Genomic DNA, 22,281 nt, shown 5'->3' with positions numbered 1-22,281 from the left:
CGGAAGGGAAGGAGCGCCATTTGACTTTTGAATGAAAAATTAGCTCCAATCGTTAGCGGATACCATGTCGCGTTTGGAGAGCCCCTGTGTGCCTAAACATTGGAGCTCCCCCACATGTGACCCCATTTTGGAAACTAGACCTCCCATGGAACTAATCTAGATGTGCAGTGACCACTTTAAACCCCCAAGTGCTTCACAGAAGTTTATAACGCAGAGCCGTGAAAATAAACAATTTTTCTTTCCTCAAAAATTATTTTTTAGCCCGCAATTTTTTATTTTCACAAGAGTAACAGAAGAAATTGGACCACAATATTTGTTGCCCAGTTTGTCTTGAGTACACTGATACCCCATATGTGGGGGTAAACCACTATTTGGGCGCATGGCAGAGCTCGGAAGGGAAGTAGTGACATTTTGAAATGCAGACTTTGATGGAATGGTCTGCGGGCGTCACGTTGCGTTTGCGGAGCCCCTGATGTGCCTAAACAGTAGAAACCCCCCACAAGTGACCCCATTTTGGAAACTAGACCTCCCAAGGAACTTATCTAGATATGTGGTGAGCACTTTGAACCCCCCAAGTGCTTCATAGAAGTTTATAACGCAGAGCCAGGAAAATAAAAAATAATTTTTCTTTCCTCAAAAAATATGTATTAGCAAGCAATTTTTTATTTTCGCAAGGGTAACAGGAGAAATCGGACCCCAATATTTGTTGCCCAGTTTGTCCAGAGTATGCTGTTACCCCATATGTGGGGGTAAACCACTGTTTGGGCGCACGTCGGGGCTCGAAAGGGAGGGAGCACCATTTGACTTTTTGAATGCAAGATTTGCTGGAATCAATGGTGGCGCCATGTTGCGTTTGGAGACCCCTGATGTGCCTAAACAGTGGAAACCCTCAATTCTAACTCCAACACTAACCCCAACATACTCCTAACCCTAATCCCAACTCTAGCCATAATCCTAATCACAACCCTAACCCCAACACACCCCTAACCACAACCCTAATCCCAACCCTAACCACAACTTTAACCCCAACACACCCCTAACCATAACCCTAACCACAAGCCTAATCTTAACCCTATTTCCAACCCTAGCCCTAATTCCAACCCTAACCCTAAGGCTATGTGCTCACGTTGCGGATTTGTATGAGATTTTTCCGCACCATTTTTGAAAAATCCGCAGGTAAAAGGCACTGCGTTTTACCTGCGGATTTACCACGGATTTCCAGTGTTTTTTATGCGTATTTCACCTGCGGATTCCTATTGAGGAACAGGTGTAAAACGCTGCGGAATCCGTACAAAGAATTGACATGCTGCGGAAAATACAATGCAGCGTTTCCGCGCGGTATTTTCCGCACCATGGGCACAGCGGATTTGGTTTTCCATAGGTTTACATGGTACTGTAAACCTGATGGAACACTGCTACGAATCCGCAGCTGCGGATCTGCAGCCAAATCCACACCGTGTGCACATAGCCTAATTCTAACCCTAGTTCTAACCCTAACCCTAGTGGAAAAAAAAAATACATATATATTTTTTTTCTTTATTTTATTATTGTCCCTACGTATGGGGGTGATAAAGGGAGGTTCATTTACTATTTTTTTTTTTTATTTTGATCACTGTGATAGGTTTTATCACAGTGATCAAAATATACCTGGAACGAATCTGCCGGCCGGCAGATTCGGTGGGCGCACTGCGCATGCACCCGCCATTTTGGAAGATGGCGGCGCCCATGGAGAAGACTGACGGACACCGGGAGGCTCGGTAAGTATGAGGGGGGGGGGGGGGATTGGAGCAAGGGGGGGTGGGATCGGAGCACGGGGGGAGCAGACAGGAGGACGGGGGAGCGCACGGAGGGGAGCGGAGCACCGGACAGAGGACTGGGGAGGTGATCGGTGGCGGTGGGGGGTGCAGACCAGTGTTTCCAGCCATGGCCGATGATATTGCAGCATCAGCCATGGCTGGATTGTAATATTTCACCAGTTTTCATAGTGCAATATTACAAATCGCTCTGATTGGCTGTTTCACTTTCAACAGCCAATCAGAGCGATCGTAGCCACGAGGGGGTGAAGCCACCCCCCCCCCTGGGCTGAAGTATCACTCCCCCTGTCCCTGCAGATCGGGTGAAATTGGAGTTAACCCTTTCACCCGATCTGCAGGGACGCGATCCCTCCATGACGCCACATAGGCGTCACAGGTCCGATTTGCACCGACTTTCATGATGCCTACGTGGCGTCACAGGTCGGGAAGGGGTTAAACCACAGCGCCGTTAATTAACGGCGCTGTGGAAAAAGTGAATAGCACCCCCCAGAGTCGGATTTTCTCTGGGGTCTCGGTTACCGGGGGTAGCCGAGACCCCAGAGAACATGATTCGGGTTTTTTTTTTACCAACCCCCGGGTTGCGATCACCGGTAATTAACCGTTTACCGGCGGTCGCAAAAAAAACCTAAAAAACGCGATTTCCCATTTAATTTCTCTGTCCTCCGATGTGATCGCACATCAGAGGACAGAGAAATGGGGTCCCCGATCGCCCCCGATACTCACCTGTCTCCCCCGGTGCTCCTCGTAGCTCCCGATGGGTGCCGCCATCTTGTTCTGGCCAAAAAATGGCAGGCGCATGCGCCCGCCGGCACCCGGAAGATCTTTGGGGTCTCGGCTGCCGGGGGTAGCTGAGACCCCAAGGAACATGATCGGGGTCTGTTTTTACCGACCCCTGTTTTGCGATCGCCGGTAATTAACTGTTTACCGGCGACCGCAAAAAAAAAAAGCGGTGTGTCATTCTCTGTCCTCTGATGTGATCGCACATCAGAGGACAGAGAAATAGGGGGATTCGGGGACCCTGTTATACTTACCGGTGTCCCTGGGTCCTCCTACGTCCCCTCCTGCCCGCCGGCTTCTTCATCCAGTAAGAAAATGGTGGGCGCATGTGCAGTGCGCCCGCCATGATCTGCCGGCCGGCAACTAGATGAGTTGGGGCTAAATTTAGGGTTAGGGTTGGGGCTAAATTTAGGGTTAGGGTTGGGGCTAAATTTAGGGTTAGGGTTGGGGCTAAATTTAGGGTTAGGGTTGGGGCTGAATTTAGGGTTAGGGTTGGGGCTGAATTTAGGGTTAGGGTTGGGGCTAAATTTAGGGCTAGGGTTAGGGTTGGGGCTAAAGTTAGGGTTAGGGTTGGGGCTAAAGTTTGGGTTAGAGTTGGATTAGGGTTGGCATTAGGGTTACGTTTGGGATTAGGGTTAAGGTTAGGGTTGGGATTAGGGTTAGGGGTGTATTGGGATTAGGGTTAGGTTTGAGGTTAGGGTTTAGATTAGGATTAGGGGTGTTTTGAATTTAGGGTTTTGATTAGGGTTATGGTTAGGGTTGAGATTAGGGTTGTTTTGGGGTTAGGGTTGTGATTATCATTAGGGTTGTGATTAGGGTTAGGGGTGTGTTGGGGTTAGGGTTGGAGTTAGAATTGGGAGGTTTCCACTGTTTAGGTACATCAGGGGGTCTCCAAACACGACAGCCAATTTTGCGCTCAAAAAGTCAAATGGTGCTCCCTCCCTTCTGAGCTCTGCCGTGCGTCCAGTGGTTTACCCCCACATATGGGGCATCAGCGTACTCGGGATAAATTGGACAACAACTTTTGGGGTCCAATTTCTCCTGTTACCTTTGTGAAAATAAAAACTTGGGGACTAAAAATTTTTTTTGTGGAAAAAAAAAATATTTTTTATTTTCACGACTCCGCATTATAAACTTCTGTGAAGCACTTGGGCATTCCAAGTTCTCACCACACATCTAGATAAGTTCCTTGGGGGGGGTCTAGTTTCCAAAATGGGGTCACTTGTGGGGGGTTTGTACTGTTTAGGTACATCAGGGGCTCTGCAAACGCAATATAACGCCCGCAGACCATTCTATCAAAGTCTGCATTCCAAAACAGGGGTCCTTCCCTTCCGAGCTCTGCCATGCGCCCAAACAGTGGTTTACCCCCACATATGGGGTATCAGCCTACTCAGCATAAATTGCACAATAAATTTTGGAGTCCAATTTCTCCTGTTACCCTTGTGAAAGTAAAAATTTGGGGGTGAAAAGATCATTTTTGTGTAAACAAATGCCATTTTTTTTATTTTCACGGCTCTACGTTATAAACTTCTGTGAAGCACTTGGGGGTTTAAAGTGCTCTCCACACATCTAGATAAGTTCCTTAAGGGGTCTAGTTTCCAAAATGGTGTCACTTGTGGAGCGTTTCCACTGTTTAGGCACATCAGGCGCTCTCTAAACGTGACATGACATCCGATCTCAATTCCAGCCAATTCTGCATTGAAAAAGTCAAACGGCGCTCCTTCTCTTCCAAGCTCTGCGGTGCGCCCAAACAGTGGTTTATCCACACATTTGGGGTATCGGCGTATTCAGTAGAAATTGCACAAAAAAATTTATGGTTAAATTTCTGTTTTTACACTTGTGAAAATAAAAAAAAATGGTTCTGAAGTAACATGTTTGCAAAAATAAAGTTAAATGTTCATTTTTTCCTTCCACATTGTTTCAGTTCCTGTGAAGCACGTAAAGGGTTAATAAACTTCTTGAATGTGGTTTTGAGCACCTTGAGGGGTGCAGTTTTTAGAATGGTGTCACACTTGGTTATTTTCTATCATATAGACCCCTCAAAATGACTTCAAATGTGATGTGGTCCCTAAAAAAAAAAAATGGTGTTGTAAAAATGAGAAATTGCTGGTCAACTTTTAACCCTTATAACTCCCTAACAAAAAAAAAATTTGTTTCCAAAATTGTGCTGATATAAAGTAGACATGTGGGAAATGTTATTTATTAACTATTTTTTGTGACATGTCTCTCTGATTTAAGGGCATAAAAATACAAAGTTTGAAAATTGCAAAATTTTAAAAATTTTCGCCATATTTCCGTTTTTTTCATAAATAATCGCAAGTAATATCGAAGAAATGTTACCACTAACATGAAGTACAATATGTCACGAAAAAACAATCTCAGAATCAGCGGGATCTGTTAAAGTGTTCCAGAGTTATAACCTCATAAAGTGACAGTGGTCAGAATTGTAAAAATTGGCTTGGTCATTAAGTACCAAATTGGCTCTGTCACTAAGGGGTTAAAGAGGTTGTCCAGCTTTGGGAACAATTTATGTGCTTAAATGCATGTATTTTGCGCTAAAAATCATTTATGCAATGGGGTTTCATTCCAAAGGTTGCACTATTTTGCTTCTACATACTCTCTTTTTTATAATGTATATTTAACGTAATTATATAATTTGGACATAAATCACCCACGAGGAGATCAGGAAAAGTACATATAACAAAGAATTAAAACTTGAGGAAAGCTGCACTAACGAGCAGTTGGCCAATCCCTTTAACTGTGTGCTTGCTTTAACAGTTTTATTTATGTAGAAAGAAAAGAAAGTGGAAAATCTGCCATGCTGGTAAATAAATGCAAATCCAGGTCCACACTAGGATATTATACTGCTGTAGTCTGTAGATAAAACTGTAAAGAAGTCTTAGCATTTCTCAGTGACTACAAGTTTAAAGTAAAGGGAATGTGTCAGGTCCCCCAATGTTTTTTAAACGTTTGCCTTATGCAAATTAATCTAGACTAGTTAATTTACTCACCGAAACTAGTCCAGGCTCAGCAGGTGCAGTCACTCCATCCTGAGCGACACTGACAGTCCCTGAACTGCCGCAATGTTTTCTAAATGTTTTGTTACCTGGGATAGAGGAGAAGATAAGCAGTGGAGGATGCGACTGCAGCTACTGAGCACCGATTACTCTCGGTGAGTAAATGCAGCAACATAAAAGTTCATTTTGCATACACGTGTGCATTTGTATGTAACATCTAACACCTTACTGTAGTGAGGGACTAAAAGGTAATGGGGACAGTTTTAAAGCGCTGGATAACTGACAGGTTTACTTTAAGAAAATGATTACACTGGTCAACAGCATTTTTGGTGCCAAAGATATTTCATCGAATTTAGGGTATTTTTGGGGTGCTGATTCTGAATATGTCATCAGTTTTGCCAGATTGGCTCAAGTTTTTGAGATTTTTGGTATCTTATTTATAGCACTTGTTGGTAAATGCGACGCATCATCTCATTAATTTCTTTGGATTAGTACTTGAACTGAGCAGTTCTCAATATAGTTTTGTGTTAATTAGTGTTCTAAAAGTTTGTTCATAGCTTGATTTTTGCACTAACTTTATGTTGTTGTGGAGAGAGCCAAAAAATCATCATGATGACTGTTATTTATGGTAAACACAGGTACAGGCACATCTTCACAATGAGGGACAGGCCTTCTTGCAGATTCCATGTTACTCCCATTTTCGTTTCTTATGCTTATTGAATCCTTGCACTTGCACTGCACAGAAATAACAGTCATCATGATGATTTTTTGGCTCTCTCCACACCATTGGAACACCAAATTTGAAGCTTTTTCTTTGTCCTTTGCTCCATTTTCGTAATAATTCGATACATGCTTTGCACACTATGTGTGGTGCCCAAAACTTGTCTTGGTCCCCAAGCATAACCCCAAAATAGGCAAAATACACTTTTTTTTACGAAGTCTGCTATGTTTCTTCTATGTTTTGGCAGTGTGTATTCACCACAAATGTAACAGAATGAGTCTGGATCGTTAAGACAACTTCTTCTTGATGAGTTCATGCTTTTCACTGGAAAACAGACAACAACATAAAGTTAGTGCAAAAATCAAGCTATGAACAAACTTTTAGAACACTAATTAACACAAAACTATATTGAGAACTGCTCAGTTCAAGTACTAATCCAAAGAAATTAATGAGATGATGCGTCGCATTTACCAACAAGTGCTATAAATAAGATACCAAAAATGTCAAAAACTTGAGCCAATCTGGCAAAACTGATAGCATATTCAGAATCAGCACCCCAAAAATACCCCAAATTCATTAAAATATTTTGGACACCAGAAAAAAAAAATTTTTTTGTTGACCTGTGTTATCAGCCCCACATTTCTCTGCTCTTGACTTTGCAGCAGGAGTTGGGTCTAAACCTCCTGCGCAGAGCTTTAGAAAGAGGTGCAAATTGCTGAAAGGGTTTGATCACGTTCCCCACCCTCATCAGCACCTACAGGTGCATCTCACAAAATTAGAATCTTCAAAAAGTTAATTTATTTCAGTTCTTCAATACAAAAAGTGGAACTCGTATAATAGTCATGACAAACAGAGTGATGTATATCGAGTGTTTAGTTCTGTTAATGTTGATGATTATGGCTTACAGCCAGTGAAAACCCAAAAGTCATTATCTCAGTAAATTAGAATACTTTATAACACCAGCTTGAAAAATGATTTTACAATCCAAAATGTTGGCCTACTGAAATATGATGAGACACCAGAACCCACAATGCAGACGAGCTGAAGGCTGCTATCAAAGCCACCTGGGCTTCCATAAGGGTATGTTCACACGCTGCGGATTCTGCTGCGGGTCCGCAGCAGTTTCCCATGCGTTTACAGTATAATGTAAACCTATGGAAAACGAAATCCGCAGTGCATATGCTGCGGAAAAAAACGCGCGGAAACGCAGCGGTTTACATTCCGCAGCATGTCAATTCTTTGTGCGGATTCCGGTGCGGGTTTACACCTGCTCCAATAGAAAACTGCAGGTGTAAACCCGCAGCGGAATCCGCAATAGAAACCGTGATAAATCCGCAGGAAAAACCGCAGAGGTTTTGCCCTGCGAATTTATCAAATCCGCTGTGGGAAATTCCGTAATGGAATCCACAGCGTGTGCACATGGCCTAACACCCCAGCAGTGCCACAGGCTGATCATCGCCATGCAGCATTGCAGCATTGATGTAGTAATTGATGGAAAAGTAGCCCCGACCAAGTATTGAGTGCATTTACTGAACATTTTTTTCAAGCTGGTGTTATAACGTATTCTAATTTACTGAGATAATGACTTTTGGATTTTTATTGGCAATCAACTTTAACAGAACTAAACACTTGAAATACATCACTCTGTTTGTAATGACTCCATATAATATATGATATATATTATATATCATATATTCAAATTTCACATATTCCAAATTGACATGCATGATAGAGTGCAACCTTTTTTGTATATGGAGGTAGCTCCTCCTGGTATGCACCTATTCACACTAGTCTGGATGTGCCAGTAAGGTTTTTGTCTTTTGTAATGTTAGCTTACTGATCGAGCCCTCCGCCCTCCACCAGGTGGTGATTTTAATTACAGCAGTTCCCTACTTACCCATAAATGCAGGCATTGCTGACAGAGGTGTCCACATTCACCCAGGAATTCAGTCATCAGCCTTAGAGAGGTATTCACACAGGTCAGGGACCCATCAGGCTGAGACCACCTTGACGATGGTTGATGGGCACTTAAATTTTTGGCCAAATTTTATGCTAAGCGTTTTTTTCCTAATCATCCAAAGCCGTTTTGCTATTCAAATTGCACATATTACAAATTGACATGCTTTAGCACGATAGAGTGCAACCTTTTTTTGTATATTGTATATGGAGGTAGCTGCTCCTGGTATGCACCTATTCACACTAGTTTGGATGTGCCAGTCAGGTTTTTGTCTCTTATATAATATAAGTTTCACTTTTTGTATTGAGAACTGAAATAAATTAACTTTTTGATGATATTCTAATTTTGTGAGATGCACCTGTATTTTCCAGATTGGAGCGCAGCACTGCAGTGGTGTGCCTCTTTTGAAATGAAGACACCAGCACTATTGTGGTAATATATTATTTTCCTAGGCATTTGTACAAATTATAGAAAATGGCCAGCCCCTTTATTTATTGGAATACCAGCAATTCTACAGAACAGCACACAGAATAGCCTGAATTTAAAGTCCTGTAATGATTCATCACTTCTTTAATCTCTTGCTAGACTTCACATGCCTGCTTGGTATTCCAGTCAGTCTTGTGGCCTGAGTACACCTTCTGGAACCTATGTGAGGCTGTTCTGCGTTATCAGTATAACTACAGTGCAATTCAGGTCAGTAAATTGCTCTATTACACATCTGTAGATTTTATTTGTTTGGTTTATTACATTAAAAGGTTCAATTACATACAGAAAACTACAAGTGCTACCAATAGTGTACAACAACCTGATGTTAAAAAAAAAAGTACTATCAGAAAATTACCTAAATTGTAACCTGATTTTTTTTGTAACTATTTTTCTATTGAAATACAAATTAAATAAATAATCTTGAATTATTCTTGTTCTCCCACTGGCCACATTGTTGACTCTTTATTTTACAGCTTTACTGTAATAGACTAACAAGCAAGGTAGGAGAGGAGAGGATGCTGTATGCCATCACTTGCTGGAGACTGTAGTTTTCTAAGGTTCCTCAGTCACCTTTCTCCAAATTATTTCACCGTCATTGCAAAGTACCTATAATTAGTGTAGGGGTGCCCCTTTTTGGTTAATAAGAGTGGGCAGCCTCAGACTGGTGATTTATTTTTATTTTTTTTAAATCACCAACTAGCAACAGTTGAAAAGTAACTCTAAAGTCCCCAGAAAAGAGCCTGCCTTTCTAAGAAAAGTCAGGCCAAAATGTCCAGGTTGTTGTATCTCATAACCCTCTTGTGACTGTAAAGTGGGACTCCGCTTCTCACACTCTCTTGTCCACTATTCTATCACAATAGGCTGACCATAAGCTAAACGCAACACACAGCCGGTTCATACATCCATACCACACTTTGCTGCCACAAATCACTGTTTTGCTAGGCCTGTGAGATGCCCGCCCTGTGCGGCACACTAGTACATACTACCCAGCTTTCCAAAGCTGCTGGCAGGTAACTTCTTGCACTCTTGCATACACATGGTAACACAACTAGGCTATACTTGGCCTCTTCAAATTTGTGAGTACATTTAGAGCAGCAAGGAACAAACCTATTACATTTTAGATTGAGGCCATGCGCACACATTGCGTTTTTTGTGTTTTTTCTTGGTGAAAATGCTTAAAAAGCTCTTACAAAACGCGTCCCATTATTTTTTATGGAATTCCACATTGTTGTGTCCATGCTGCGTTTTTTTCCGCAAAAAAAGCATGATGTGGGCGTTTGTTTTTGCAAAAAAAGCATCGCAGAAAAAACGCAGCATGTTCATTAATTTTGCTGAATTTTGGCGATTTTTGCCGCTATACAATTGTATTGGGACGTGCCGGGTAAAAAACGCGAGAAAAACACGAGTGGATTTCCTGCGAAAGGAGTCCGGTTTTGCTCAGGAAAATTCTGCAACGTGGGCACATAGCCTGAATATATGAAAAATAATAGTGCGTAAAGGAAATGTGTTGTGATTTTTATTTTTGTATTTATTATAGATTCAGTTATTTTTAATACATTAAATGTACTGTTAACATATTTTTGTTTTTCTCTGAAGCCACTGGGGGGCTGCCATTTTTATTTTGTGTGTAAGTGTCTGAGCACGACACTTACACATCTCAAATACATTGGGCCGCACAGTGACTCAGTGGTTAGCATTTCAGCCTTGCTGCTCTGGGGTCCTGGGTTCAAATCCCACCAAGGACAACATCTGCAAGGAGTTTGCATGTTCTCCCTGTATTTGCATGGGTTTCCTCACACATTCCAAAGACATACTGATAGTGAAATTAGATTGTGAGCCCAAATGGGGGCAATGATGATGGAATATGATAGCCCTATATAAGCAAAGCCTAATGAATGAATAATAATACACCAGCCCATGGGCCTAGGAGACTGTGATCGGTATCCAACCGCATCGCCTACACAGGGACTGCTACAGCTGTTAGCTGGGCACGCTCCTTAGGCTGTCCAGGTCACATGCCTGGGGGAGCCAGGCACCATTTTGTTGTAGTACAGAGCTGTCCCCTTGTTGCCGTTCAGAGGGTACAGCACTAACGATGACAGGAGGTGCAGGGATGTGAGCAGAGCATAGGGGCCAAGAGTGAGCTATGGTTGGCAACCTGGAATTGTACTACTGTTATATTGCTGAGCTGTTATCAGCGGTGGAAGAAATGTCTGTACTGCTTATGGCATCCTGGGATTAATAGTTAAGTATTGGGCTGCTGAAGTGTCCTCACGGACGCTTTTAGCACTGCAGAGTTCATAGTGTGTGTATTTATCTGCAGACAGAGATTCTATCTGGTATCCTATGATATTGTGTTTAATTAATCCATAATGTTATAAACTTTACAGTCTGATGTTTATGTTCAGAGCGGTAATAGTGCAGGGTGAGGCATAAGTTGTGCCATCAGGAACAACTGTCAGCTAAAATGTAAAGCTGATCCTAAATTGTGATCTTGGCATCTAAGCGGTTAAACAGTGTATATATTTTCAGGTTCCTTTTCATGTTTTTTCTGAGCTCTTTTGGGGGTTTTTAGGGGGTGAAGAGACTGTACTTATTTTGAGGTCTGTTTATACTGGAGTTCTTCATATGTCCGCCACGAGCGTGAGAACCCTGTTCCATACACAATGTATGCTGACATTGTGTTACAGCTGATCCCAACTTGCATCTGCTGCATTGATGGCAGTTGAAGCCTAAATGGGGTGAGGGGGGCCCATTGTAAACTCTTTGCAGCGGTCTCAACCCAGAACATGATCGTGAGGTGCCGATGGGTTGTTAGAGAGTCTGGTGTCTAAAGGCCTCGGTGTCTACATTTTTGTACTTCACAGGCAGGGCCTAATAGAGGAGGCTGAAAGTATGTTACAAGTAATGATAGCAAAGTTATCTATCTCAAAAATACTAACACAAACTATTTTTATTTTAATATTTTAAAAAATGTCATACCTAACACCCGATCCCCGCCAGTCCACTGGCAAACCATGGCAGGGCATGGTCAGACCAATCATGTCTGAGCTCACACAAGATGTCAGAATCCTGGCACAATGCTGCCCATACTGATACATTTAACAGGAGTGGCCGATTGGGGGGGACCAATCGGCGTGAGAGCCCCAGAGCAACAACTCCCTTTACTCCCCAGTAGCTACGCTGCTGATTTCTATTTTATCTACATGTCCCATAAACAAAATGGAATAAAGTGTGATCAAAATGTAGTATGCTTTCCAAAATGGTAACTCTGAAAATTTCAACTCCTTTCCAAAAAAAAATCAAGCCCTCACATAGCTTTGTCTGAAAAAAGTTTGACTTTAAAAATGTTGACATAAAAGCTTGATTTTGTTCCAAAAAGCAGTGAAATCTAAAATATACACAGTTGTGTGAAAAAGTGTTTGCCCCCTTCCTGATTTCCTATTCCTTTTGCATTTTTGTCACCCTTAAATATTTCAGATCACCAAATAAATTAAAATATTAGACAATGTTAACACAAGTAAACACAAAATTCAGTTTTTAAATGAGGGTCTTTATTATTAAGGGAAAAAGAAATCATCAGAGAAAAGTGACCTCAAGTAAATGCCGAGCTCCAAAAGCCATATGGTCTTTCTTTCAGTCTGAGCCCAGGAGCGTGCCAAAACAGTAGTTTATGTCCACATATGTGGCATTGCTGTGCCTGGGAGTACCTTCCTTACAAGTTAAGGGGTGTGTGTCTACAATGGCATAAGCTTGGCACAAATTATAGGGCACTGAAATGGCATTTCTATAGAAAAATTGCAGTTATCACGTTGCAGAACCCAATATACATTAGTTTTGAAAAACATCTACTTACACCTTTTTAGAAATATCTTGAGGAGGTGTAGTTTCCAGAATGGGGTCACTTCTTGGAGGGAGAATGCTTTTTTTTTTTTTTTTAATCAACCTAAAAGCCTTTGCAGTTGTCTGCCTTAACTATGTTGTATGAAAATAATTAAGGTCATAGTTTGTAAGCTTGCGAGCAGGGCCCTCATTCCTCCTGGTATCTATTTTGAACTGTGATTTCTGTTATGCTGTAATGTCTATTGTCTGTACAAGTCGCCTCTATAAGTTGTAAAGCGCTGCGGAATATGTTGGCGCTATATAAATAAAAATTATTATTATTATTATTAAGGTCACATGTATGGTGTTTCTAAAATCGGGAAACCAAACATACTAATTAGAGATCTATGTTTTCATCTTTTCAGCTAAACACAAATTATTAAACACCATTTACTACTTAAAAACAGCCTTATTGAGCGGTGTTTTCTATTCTGACGCATTAAAACCTCTGAAAAATAATCTTCCAGCAAGTTATGCACTCAAAAAGTTAAATAGCTGGAGGCAGCAGAGCAATACTAAAGCTCCTTCTTGCCCATTCCCAAAATCGAGGTTCAAGTGTGGAGAGCCACCAAAAAAATGTTTGAATTCAGGGACTCATTTTATTTGTCCCCTTAATAGCATAACAGAGCCCTTCTAGAATGGCTACATTCGCAAGATGCTCAGTTTGGTCAAACTTAGGCACTCATCACACATCCTGGTGATTCCTGTACTGAAAAAAAACGGTACATGTACGTATGTGACATCTGTGCGCTGTCCGTGTGCCACGTATGTAATAAAAGGGAGCATAGCAATTAAAGGGTTTTCTGTATTAAAGATGTTCAGAGAGAGAGATAAATAGCGAATAGGAACATGATAATGATAGAAAATGTAATTGTGATTTCTAATCAGTGCTTTTCATTCTTATTTTGCTGTACTTGTATTTATTTATTTTTTAAAAATCAAATGGCGCTCCTTCCCTTCTGAACATCGTTGACTTCAGATATTTTCTCAAAATAGCTCAAAACTTATTGACCTAAATTTACTACAAACATGAAATGCAATGTGCCATGAGTGAACCCCTCAGAATTACTGGGATACGTAGGACCATCCGAACTTATTACCACGTAAAGCGAGACTTGTCAGATTTGAAAAATTTGCCTGGAACATCAAAAAATACTATTTACCTACAGGTATAGTGGTAATCTGCAGTTAAATAGCGTCTAAATCCTGGTAGGCAGACTACTGGATCAGCGGCTACAGGGAGAAATGCAAGCTGTTGTTAGTCATCTCACTATACTTTGAGCACAATGTGTTCTCCCCACAGCAATTTGGCAGCCGGGGAGAGATTACAGCACGGTGACTAAAAGCCCCCTGCACCACCCCAATGACTGAAAGCCAGCTGCAGCAGGGAGAATATAATTTCATTTTCTCCCTGTAATCACTGCTCCAGTAGATCAGCCTAACATGATTTAAATGCAATTTATCTGCAGATTAAGCCCTATATCGGCAGGTAAATAGCTTTTTTGGATGCGACAGGTTCCCTTTAAATTGTACATAATTTTGAAAGAATAAGCTGCCTTGGTATGGTAACCCCTTTCTGACATCGGACGTAATATTCCGTCCACGTGACCTGGGCCTATTTGATCATGGACGGAATATTACGTCATCGCGATCACCTGCACTCACGGGGGGTGCGTGGGCGATCGCTGCCAGGTGTCAGCTGACTCTGACACCCGGCACTTTAACCCCTGAAATATTGCGATCGAACACGATCGCAGCATTCCAGAAGCCACAGAGGGCGGACAGCCCCTCTGCCTTTGGATCGGAGACCCTGCGGCGTGGTGCGGGGTCCCGATCATTTCCATGGTAACCCGATGTCGTCATGACGACATCCAGGTCACCAGAGCTAGGAAACTTGTTGATCATGCACAGTGCATGATCAGCAAGTCTCTCTCTGTCAAGTGCAGCACTGACAGTTTCTATAGCATGCAGATGCTGCTTCATCTGCATGCTATAGAAGTGATCAGCCTGCAAAAAATGATTGTCCCATAGTGGGACAAAGTAAAAAAGTTAGAAAAAAAAGTAAAAAAAAAAAAATTTCAATAATTGTTCAAATATATTTTTTAAAAAATCATAAATAACAAAAATCTATATATAGTCTATCTCTAAATAAATATTTGAATTAAAAAAATTATAAACAATAATAGTATACATATTTGGTATCGCCGCGTCCACAACAACCCGACATACACAACTGTCCCACTAGTTAACCCCTTTAGTGAATAAAGATAAAAAACGAGACAAAAAAACAATGCTTTATCATACCGCTGAACAAAAAGTGGAATACCATGCAATCAAAATGACGGATATAAATAAACATGGTACCTCTGAAAACGTCATCTTTTCCCGCAAAAAACAAGCCGCCATCAGCGGAAAGATAGAAAAGTTATAGCTCTCAGAATAAAGTGATGCAAAAACAATTATTTTTTTCTATAAAATAGTTTTTATTGTATAAAAGCACCAAAACATAAAAAAAAGATGAGTGAGGTATCGCTGTAATCGTTCTGACCCGAAGAATAAGGGCTTGTGCACACGCTGCGGATTCCATTGTGGAATTTTCCGCAGCGGATTTGATAAATCCGCAGTGCAAAACCGCTGCGGTTTTAACTGCGGATTTATCGCGGTTTCTATTGCGGTTTCCTCTGCGGGTTTTCACCTGCAGATTTCTATTGGAGCAGGTGTAAACCCGCAGCGGAATCCACACAAAGAATTGACCTGCTGCGGAATATAAACCTGCACTGCGGATTTCGTTTCCCATAGGTTTACATTGTACTGTAAACTCATGGGAAACCGCTGCGGACCCGCAGCTGCGGAAACGCTGCGGTTCCGCAGCAAAATCTACAGCGTGTGCACATACCCTAAAACTGCATTATCAATTTTACCACACACTGAGCTGAATAACTTCCTAACAAAAAAAATATTGCCTCCAAAATTGTGCTGATGTAAAGTAGACATGTGGGAAATGTTGCTTATTAAGTATTTTGTGTGACATATCTCTGTGATTTAAGGGCATGAAAATTCCAAGTTGGAAAATTGCGAAATTTTCAAAATTTTCACCAAATTTCCGTTTTTTTTGTTTGTTTGGTTTTTTTACAAATAAATGCAAGTCATGTCAAATAAATTTTACCACTATCATGAAGTGCAATATGTCACGAGAAAACATTCTCAGAATCACCGGGATCTATGGAAGCGTTCCAGAGTTATTACCGTATTTTTCGGATTATAAGACGCACTTTATTTTCACCAAATTTGGGAGAAAAGGGGGGTGCTTCTTATAATGCGGATATACCTTACCGGCCGCGGAGGGAGCCGCTTATGGAGGAGGCAAGAGTGGAGCATTGCTACAGGCCGCAGGCTGGGATGAGGGGGTGTTCGGATGTGCGCAGCTACGGGTGCTCGGTGGTGCGGGGGGTCTGCCGACATATTGTGAAAGCCCAGAGCCCCCGGACTTACATTGTTTACTATGTGGTGAACTTCGGGAAAATGGCTGCCGGGGGCGGCGCATGCGCAGATGGAGATCTCGGCACCAAGCAGCAGTGCACATCTGAACACCCCCTCATCCCAGCCTGCAGCAACGCTCCACTCTTGCCTCCTCCAGCAGCGACCCCGGGACCCTGGTTCACCGCAGCCACCACCCCCAGTAAGCAATAAGATGCATGGAATGTAAGATGCACCACCATTTTAGGAAAAAAAACAACTTTTTTTTAAAATATTTTTCCCCTCAAAATTTGGGGTGCGTCTTATAATCCGCAAAATACGGTACCTCATAAAGAGACAGTGGTCAGAATTGTAAAAATTGACCCGGATATTAACATGCAAACCTCCCTCGGGGTAAAGGGGTAACAGAGAACCTGTCATATTTCAAGTGAACTTTTCTGTTTCTACCTGTCTCCTTCTAGCAACTCTTTGCCTCTCTATTAAATTTTCATAGTGATCTCTTACCTCAATGAGCTTTACCGAATACATTATGAAAAAAAAAAGTAGCTCTTTATGTTACCCAAGTAGTTCCATTTTATCAATTTTGAAAGCCAAATCTTCACTTTCACTTCCAAGTCTATAACATCCATGCATACATTTTAGTTTGGCAGTATTTAAGGGGTTTAATTGTCTTATTTATAGCAACTGAACATGGCATTGTTTAAAAAACAGGAATATTTTATTTCTTACTGGATAAGCAGAACTATTGGCAGCTCATAGAATAGAAATGTGTAGGTGTAAGAATCGCAGGAATGCAAGATGCAGTGACGAACAGGAGGCAGAGCAAGGGTTAACAAGTTTATTAACAGGGGAATACTCCACGCAGGGAGGTGAATGGTTAAACGGGATAAAACAGTTCAATGGCAAAGGATATGGTGAGGTGAAGAATAACGGTACTACTAACGGCAGTTTTAATGAGAATCAATGCTTCCGAAGTCCATGAAATGGTTAGCGCCGACAACAGCTTGCGAGGTATCTTTTCCATGAAGGTCGTGTGGCCATTAATGCCCCGTCTTCTAGCAGCAGCGGTCGGTCTCCGGTACCTTCCGCTGATCCCTAGTCCATATCCTGATGTGGCTGGAAGAGCGTGGGTCACGGCACTGTCTGAGCCCGACGCGGCCCCTGTATGACTCACCTCACAGTCTCTGGTGCCAGTGGCAATGCTTGGTCACGGGCCTACGCTGTATGGATGCTCTGGGACCGAAGGACTCACTGGTCCCTGCTGTAGTGTCTGACAAGGTTACGGGCCGCAGTCCTATATGAGCCAAAGATGGCTCGGCAAATCTATAATGGCACAGTCAGGATGCAAGGTTCAGTCCTGTCCCCGATCACTCTTATGGGGCATGTGTGTCATACATACATGGTGCATTTGGCGCCTTGCTTTTTGGTAGTCACCGGTACACTGCACCTCTCTCTGTAGTCGCCAGGCACACACTGCACATCACTCTCCCTCTCTAATCCCTGCTGCTGACGACAGGAGATGGCAAACGCTGATCTGCACGATGCTGGTACTCCCCAGATGGAGCACTCCTTTCTCTGGCTGCTGCTGCTAGACACACAGCTCCCCTCAATGCAGCAGTCCCTATCCTTCTGGTCTGCTCTGTGTGCACGGCTCTGCTCTGTTCTGCAGCGGTCCCTCTGCAGGTGGGGGGGCTCTCTATGCCACCTGTCGCAGCGCCGGTACTCTGGTGGGGGCAGCGGAGCGCACCACTCGCCTGTCTGTGCGCTGCCCTTCGTTCGCGCCAAACTGACCTGTTATGTGCGCTTTCTGCTTTTATCCCCCTGCTGCTGCATGCCCTTTTCTTCTCTATCTGCCCACCCTCCTGGGACAGCAGGAACGTCTCTTTAGCGCTTCCCCCAGGCAATAGAGGAAGACTCACCCTCCGGGAACAGGGGATGCAGCCTCTCTAGTTCTGGACCCGGCACACAGGTACCCACAGTGCTGTCGACCCCCTTACATTCCCCCACTCCTTTAGCTCACCATTTCACGGGCGAGAATTCTTCATGCACCTTCGAAAGTAGGACAGATGACCACAATTTTCGCATCCAGTTCTGCCTCTCTTGCATTACATTCTGCCAAAAAAAGTTTGTTCTGTGCACACTGAGCACTTTGAGGCTCCTTCTGAATCTGCTTGTTAGGGGTACTCAGAACTTCAAACTGGGTCGGGGAAAACGGAGGCACATCCGAGTTCAATGGAGAAGTCCTCTCTGAAACCTGTTCCTCTTCTGAGTCAACATCTGCCTGGTCAAGAAATTCTTCCTGTTTATAATAAACAGCTGCAGGAGGAAATGTCTCAGGTACACTTTGCATCTCTTCCATCTGGTCAGGAACCCTTGTGCTGGCGGGCAGCGAACTTTCATCTTCAGGGAACTAAACAAGTGGTTCTCCTTCCTCACAATCTGGAACGGTGGAAGTAGGTGTTTCAGGGACATTTGACTCTTTCTCCCCTTCTACTGGATCTTGTAACAGGCAGGGACGCGACACACTTCGGTGTACTATTCGGGTAGACACCTTCTTCCCCTTCGGGTTGATCCTCCCTGACTGGCCCTTCGGATCCAACTTGGAGTTTCACCAGATCCGCCTTCATGCATCTGCACAGCGCAGACACCTCACCGTAGACAGTTGACACCTTCATCGCTTTTCGGCGTCCGACGTCTTGGCTCTGTCTGGCTTTGAGTGCGGCTCCTCTCTTCTCGCCATACTTTTTCTCCCAGGGGTGATGTTCTCTCCAATTAGCAGGACCTTCGGAGGGGTGAGCGGATCTTCTCCGTCGTTTTTCTTGGGTAGGGCAACTTCTGGACAGGGGTCTCAGTCTTCCGCACGTCCAACACCCACTTTGCGCCTGTCTGGTAGACACTTTGGTCGGGATCCTCATCCTCTACAGGAAGCATACCCCCTCCACATTCGCTCTTCTCCCCACGATATGGGGTTGAATTCTGAAGCTGCTGCTGAAGTTGTCTTCATGCTCCGCATCTCAACTCTATCCTCTTTCACCTGTTCACATGAGTTACATCGGGCTATGGCATTCAATTCCAAGGTGGCAGCCAGGGCCTCTTTCAAGCTCTCGATTTCTTCCCATATTTTCTGCATTCCCTGCTGTAATTCACGGGACCACTCTGGCTCTTCCTCATTTGAAATAGGTACCTCGCGGATCCGGATCATCCCTGTCAAGGCTGCGGACCCCTGCTCCTGCTCTCCTATGCGTGCCTCTGCCCCACTGTCTGAAAAAGTCATGCGTGGATTAGCTCGCAGGTGCTCACACAAGGCTTGCCTAAGCAACGCATGTCTAAGGCCTGTCACCAACTGATCTCGCAAAACTATATCGGGGGTCCTACGCCTATATCGCCTCGCTTGGTAATTGCAGCATGCATTCATGTATTGGGTCACGGTCTCCCCCTCCCTTTGAATACGGCTAAATAGACTCGCGCGCAATTCTCCTACATCTGTGGGGTCTCTGTGCATCTCGTCTAAAATCTATAGCACCTTGTTAAAGAACTCCCGCTCATGGGGAGGCCGTAACATCATAGAGGTCCTCGCCTCTCCGTCCAGAGCCATCAGGGCAATCTCTGCCTCCATTACAGGGGTCATGGGGTACATCCTCAACATCCCCATGACTCGCTCTGTCCAACTCCATAGCAGAATGTTGCTCCCTGTAAACTTAGGTAGGTTACTCAATATTGTCCCCAGCGGTATACTGGCTCTTGGGACACACTTGACCGCTTGGTGTGCCACCTCTGCGACCATAGACTGCATCCTGCCAAATACGCCAAATGTAAGAATTGCAGCAACGCGGGATGAAGTGACGGACAGGAGGCAGAGCAAGTGTTAACAAGTTTATTAACGGGAATACTCCACGCAGGGAGGTAAAGGGTTAAACGGGATAAAACAGTTCAGTGGCAAAGGATATGATGAGGTGAAGAATAACGGTACTAGTAACGGCAGTTTTGATTAGTCAATAAGTCCATGAAATAGCGCCGACAACAGCTGGTGCGGTATCTTTTCCCTGAAGGTCCTGTGGCCATTAATGCCCCGTCTTCTGTCAGCAGCAGTCGGTCTCCGGTACCTTCCGCTGATCCCTAGTCCATATCCTGATGTGGCTGGAAGAGCGTGGGTCACAGCACTGTCTGAGCCCGACGCGGCCCCTGTATGACTCACCTCACAGTCTCTGGTGCCAGTGGCAGTGCTTGGTCACGGGCCTACGCTGTATGGATGCTCTGGGACCGAAGGACTCACTGGTCCCTGCTGTAGTGTCTGACAAGGGTACGGGCCACAGTCCTGTACGATCTCAATATGGCTCGGCAAATCTGTAATGGCACAGTCAAGATGCAAGGGTCTGTCCTGTCCCCGGTCACTCTTATGGGGCACGTGTACTCACGGACACTGTGCATTTGGCGCCTTGCTTTCTGATAGTCACGGGTACACTGCACCTCTCTCTGTAGTCACCAGGCACACACCGCACATCACTCTCCCTCTCTAATCCCCGCTGCTGACGACGGGAGATGGCGGACGCTGGTCTGCACGATGCTGGTACTCCCCAGATGGAGCACTCCTCTCTCTGATGACTGCTGCTGCTTGACACACAGCTCCCCTCAGTGCAGCAGTCTGTCCTTCTGCTCTGCTCGGTGTCCTTCTGCTCTGCTCGGTGTGCGCTGCCCTCCGTTTGCGCCAAACTGACCTGTTGTGCGCGCTTTCTGCTTTTATCCCCCGCTGCTGCACGTGCTTTTCTTCTCTATCCGCCCGCCCTCCTGGGACACCAGGAAGGTCCGTGTCTCCAGCGCTTCTCCCAGGCAAAAGGGGAAGGTCCGGCTCACTCAGGCTTCCCCCCTGGAACAGGGGATGCAGCCTTTCTAGTTCCGGACTCGGCACGCGGGTACCCGCAGTGCTCTCGACCTCCTTACATAGGCACACTGCAGTAAATAAATAACTAGTAAAACATGTAAAAGTATATGGTATTTAGTTAACATGTTGGGGTTTTTTTTTAGCAAAAAAGCATAAAATCCTCTTCTTTTCTTCCTGCCGCAGCTCCTGCGCAGGCGTACTTTATTTGCCCTGTTGAGGGCAGAGCAAAGTACTGCAGTGCACAAGTGCAGGGAAAGGTCAGAGAGGTCAGGCGTCTGCGCACTGAGGTACTTTACGCTGCCCTCAGACAAAGTACGCCTTTGCAGGATCCGCAGCAGGAAGAAAAGAAGACAACGTCATCATATGAAGATGGGAGGCGCTGGACCCGGACCGCGACACCCATCGGACCGGACCGCAGCGGGACCGCCCCTGGGTGAGTATAATATAACCTGTTTTTCTTATCTTTCAGGATACATCAGGGGCTTATCTAAAGCATTACAGAATGCTGTAGATGAGGCCCTGATGGCGGTGGCCGCAGCTTATATGTGAATTTTGGGGTGACAGATATCCTTTAAATTCTTCTGTTTAATTACTAAAGACTTTTTTCTGCCCACAGAAGTCCAGAGAGCTGTACAATTCGGAGCAATCCAGGCTGCAAAATTATACAGATGAGACCTGGGTACAGATGAATCTACATCTCATTGAATTTAGTGACGAGGAGGAGAAGACAAAGGTTTTCCAGAGTCTAATGTTTCAGTGTCGGACAGAGAGAGAACAGAGGACACAAAACTTTTTAAGAGCACTGGAAAAGAAAAGGGAGGGTTTTCTACAATCACTCTGCACACATTAAACTGGAGAATATGTTGTTCTTGAGCATGGCTTCTCATTTTCTTTACCAGAATATAATCAGTTTAGAATATCTGGACAAGTCTTTAAAGGGAACCTGTCACCCCCAAAATCGTATATGAGGTAAGCCTACCATCATCGGGCTTATCTGCAGTATTCTGTAATGCATTCTGTAATGCTGTAGATAAGCCCCCGATGTATCCTGAAAGATGAGAAAAAGAGGTTAGATTATTCTCGCCCAGGGGCGGTCCCGGTCTGGTCCGATGGGTGTCGCGGTCCGGGTCCTCCTATCTTCATTCGATGACGTCCTCTTCTTGTCTTCTTGCTCCGGCGCAGGCGTACTTTGTCTGCCCTGTTGAGGGCAGAGCAAAGTACTGCAGTGCGCAGGTTCCGGGGCTCTCTGACCTTTCCCAGAGCCTGCACAC

General features: G+C 44.1%; 1 protein-coding gene across 4 annotated transcripts in view; it reads left to right on the top strand.

Annotated features, from left to right (window-relative positions):
* The window catches only part of DHDDS (dehydrodolichyl diphosphate synthase subunit), a 75,871-nt gene extending 53,988 nt beyond the window's left edge, over nucleotides 1–21,883 (top strand). For all 4 annotated transcript variants that reach the window (XM_077295715.1, XM_077295716.1, XM_077295717.1 and 1 more), the window contains exons 8-9: nucleotides 8,872–8,979; nucleotides 21,627–21,883. In XM_077295715.1, coding sequence (XP_077151830.1) covers nucleotides 8,872–8,979; nucleotides 21,627–21,860 — 342 coding nt within the window. In that variant the 3' untranslated portion in view covers nucleotides 21,861–21,883. The remainder of the gene's footprint in view (nucleotides 1–8,871; nucleotides 8,980–21,626) is intronic.
* Nucleotides 21,884–22,281: the final 398 nt, after the last annotated feature.

Source organism: Ranitomeya variabilis, chromosome 3 (assembly GCF_051348905.1).
Source record: "Ranitomeya variabilis isolate aRanVar5 chromosome 3, aRanVar5.hap1, whole genome shotgun sequence".
Lineage (NCBI taxonomy): Eukaryota > Metazoa > Chordata > Amphibia > Anura > Dendrobatidae > Ranitomeya > Ranitomeya variabilis.
This window is presented reverse-complemented; position numbering and strand designations above follow the sequence as displayed.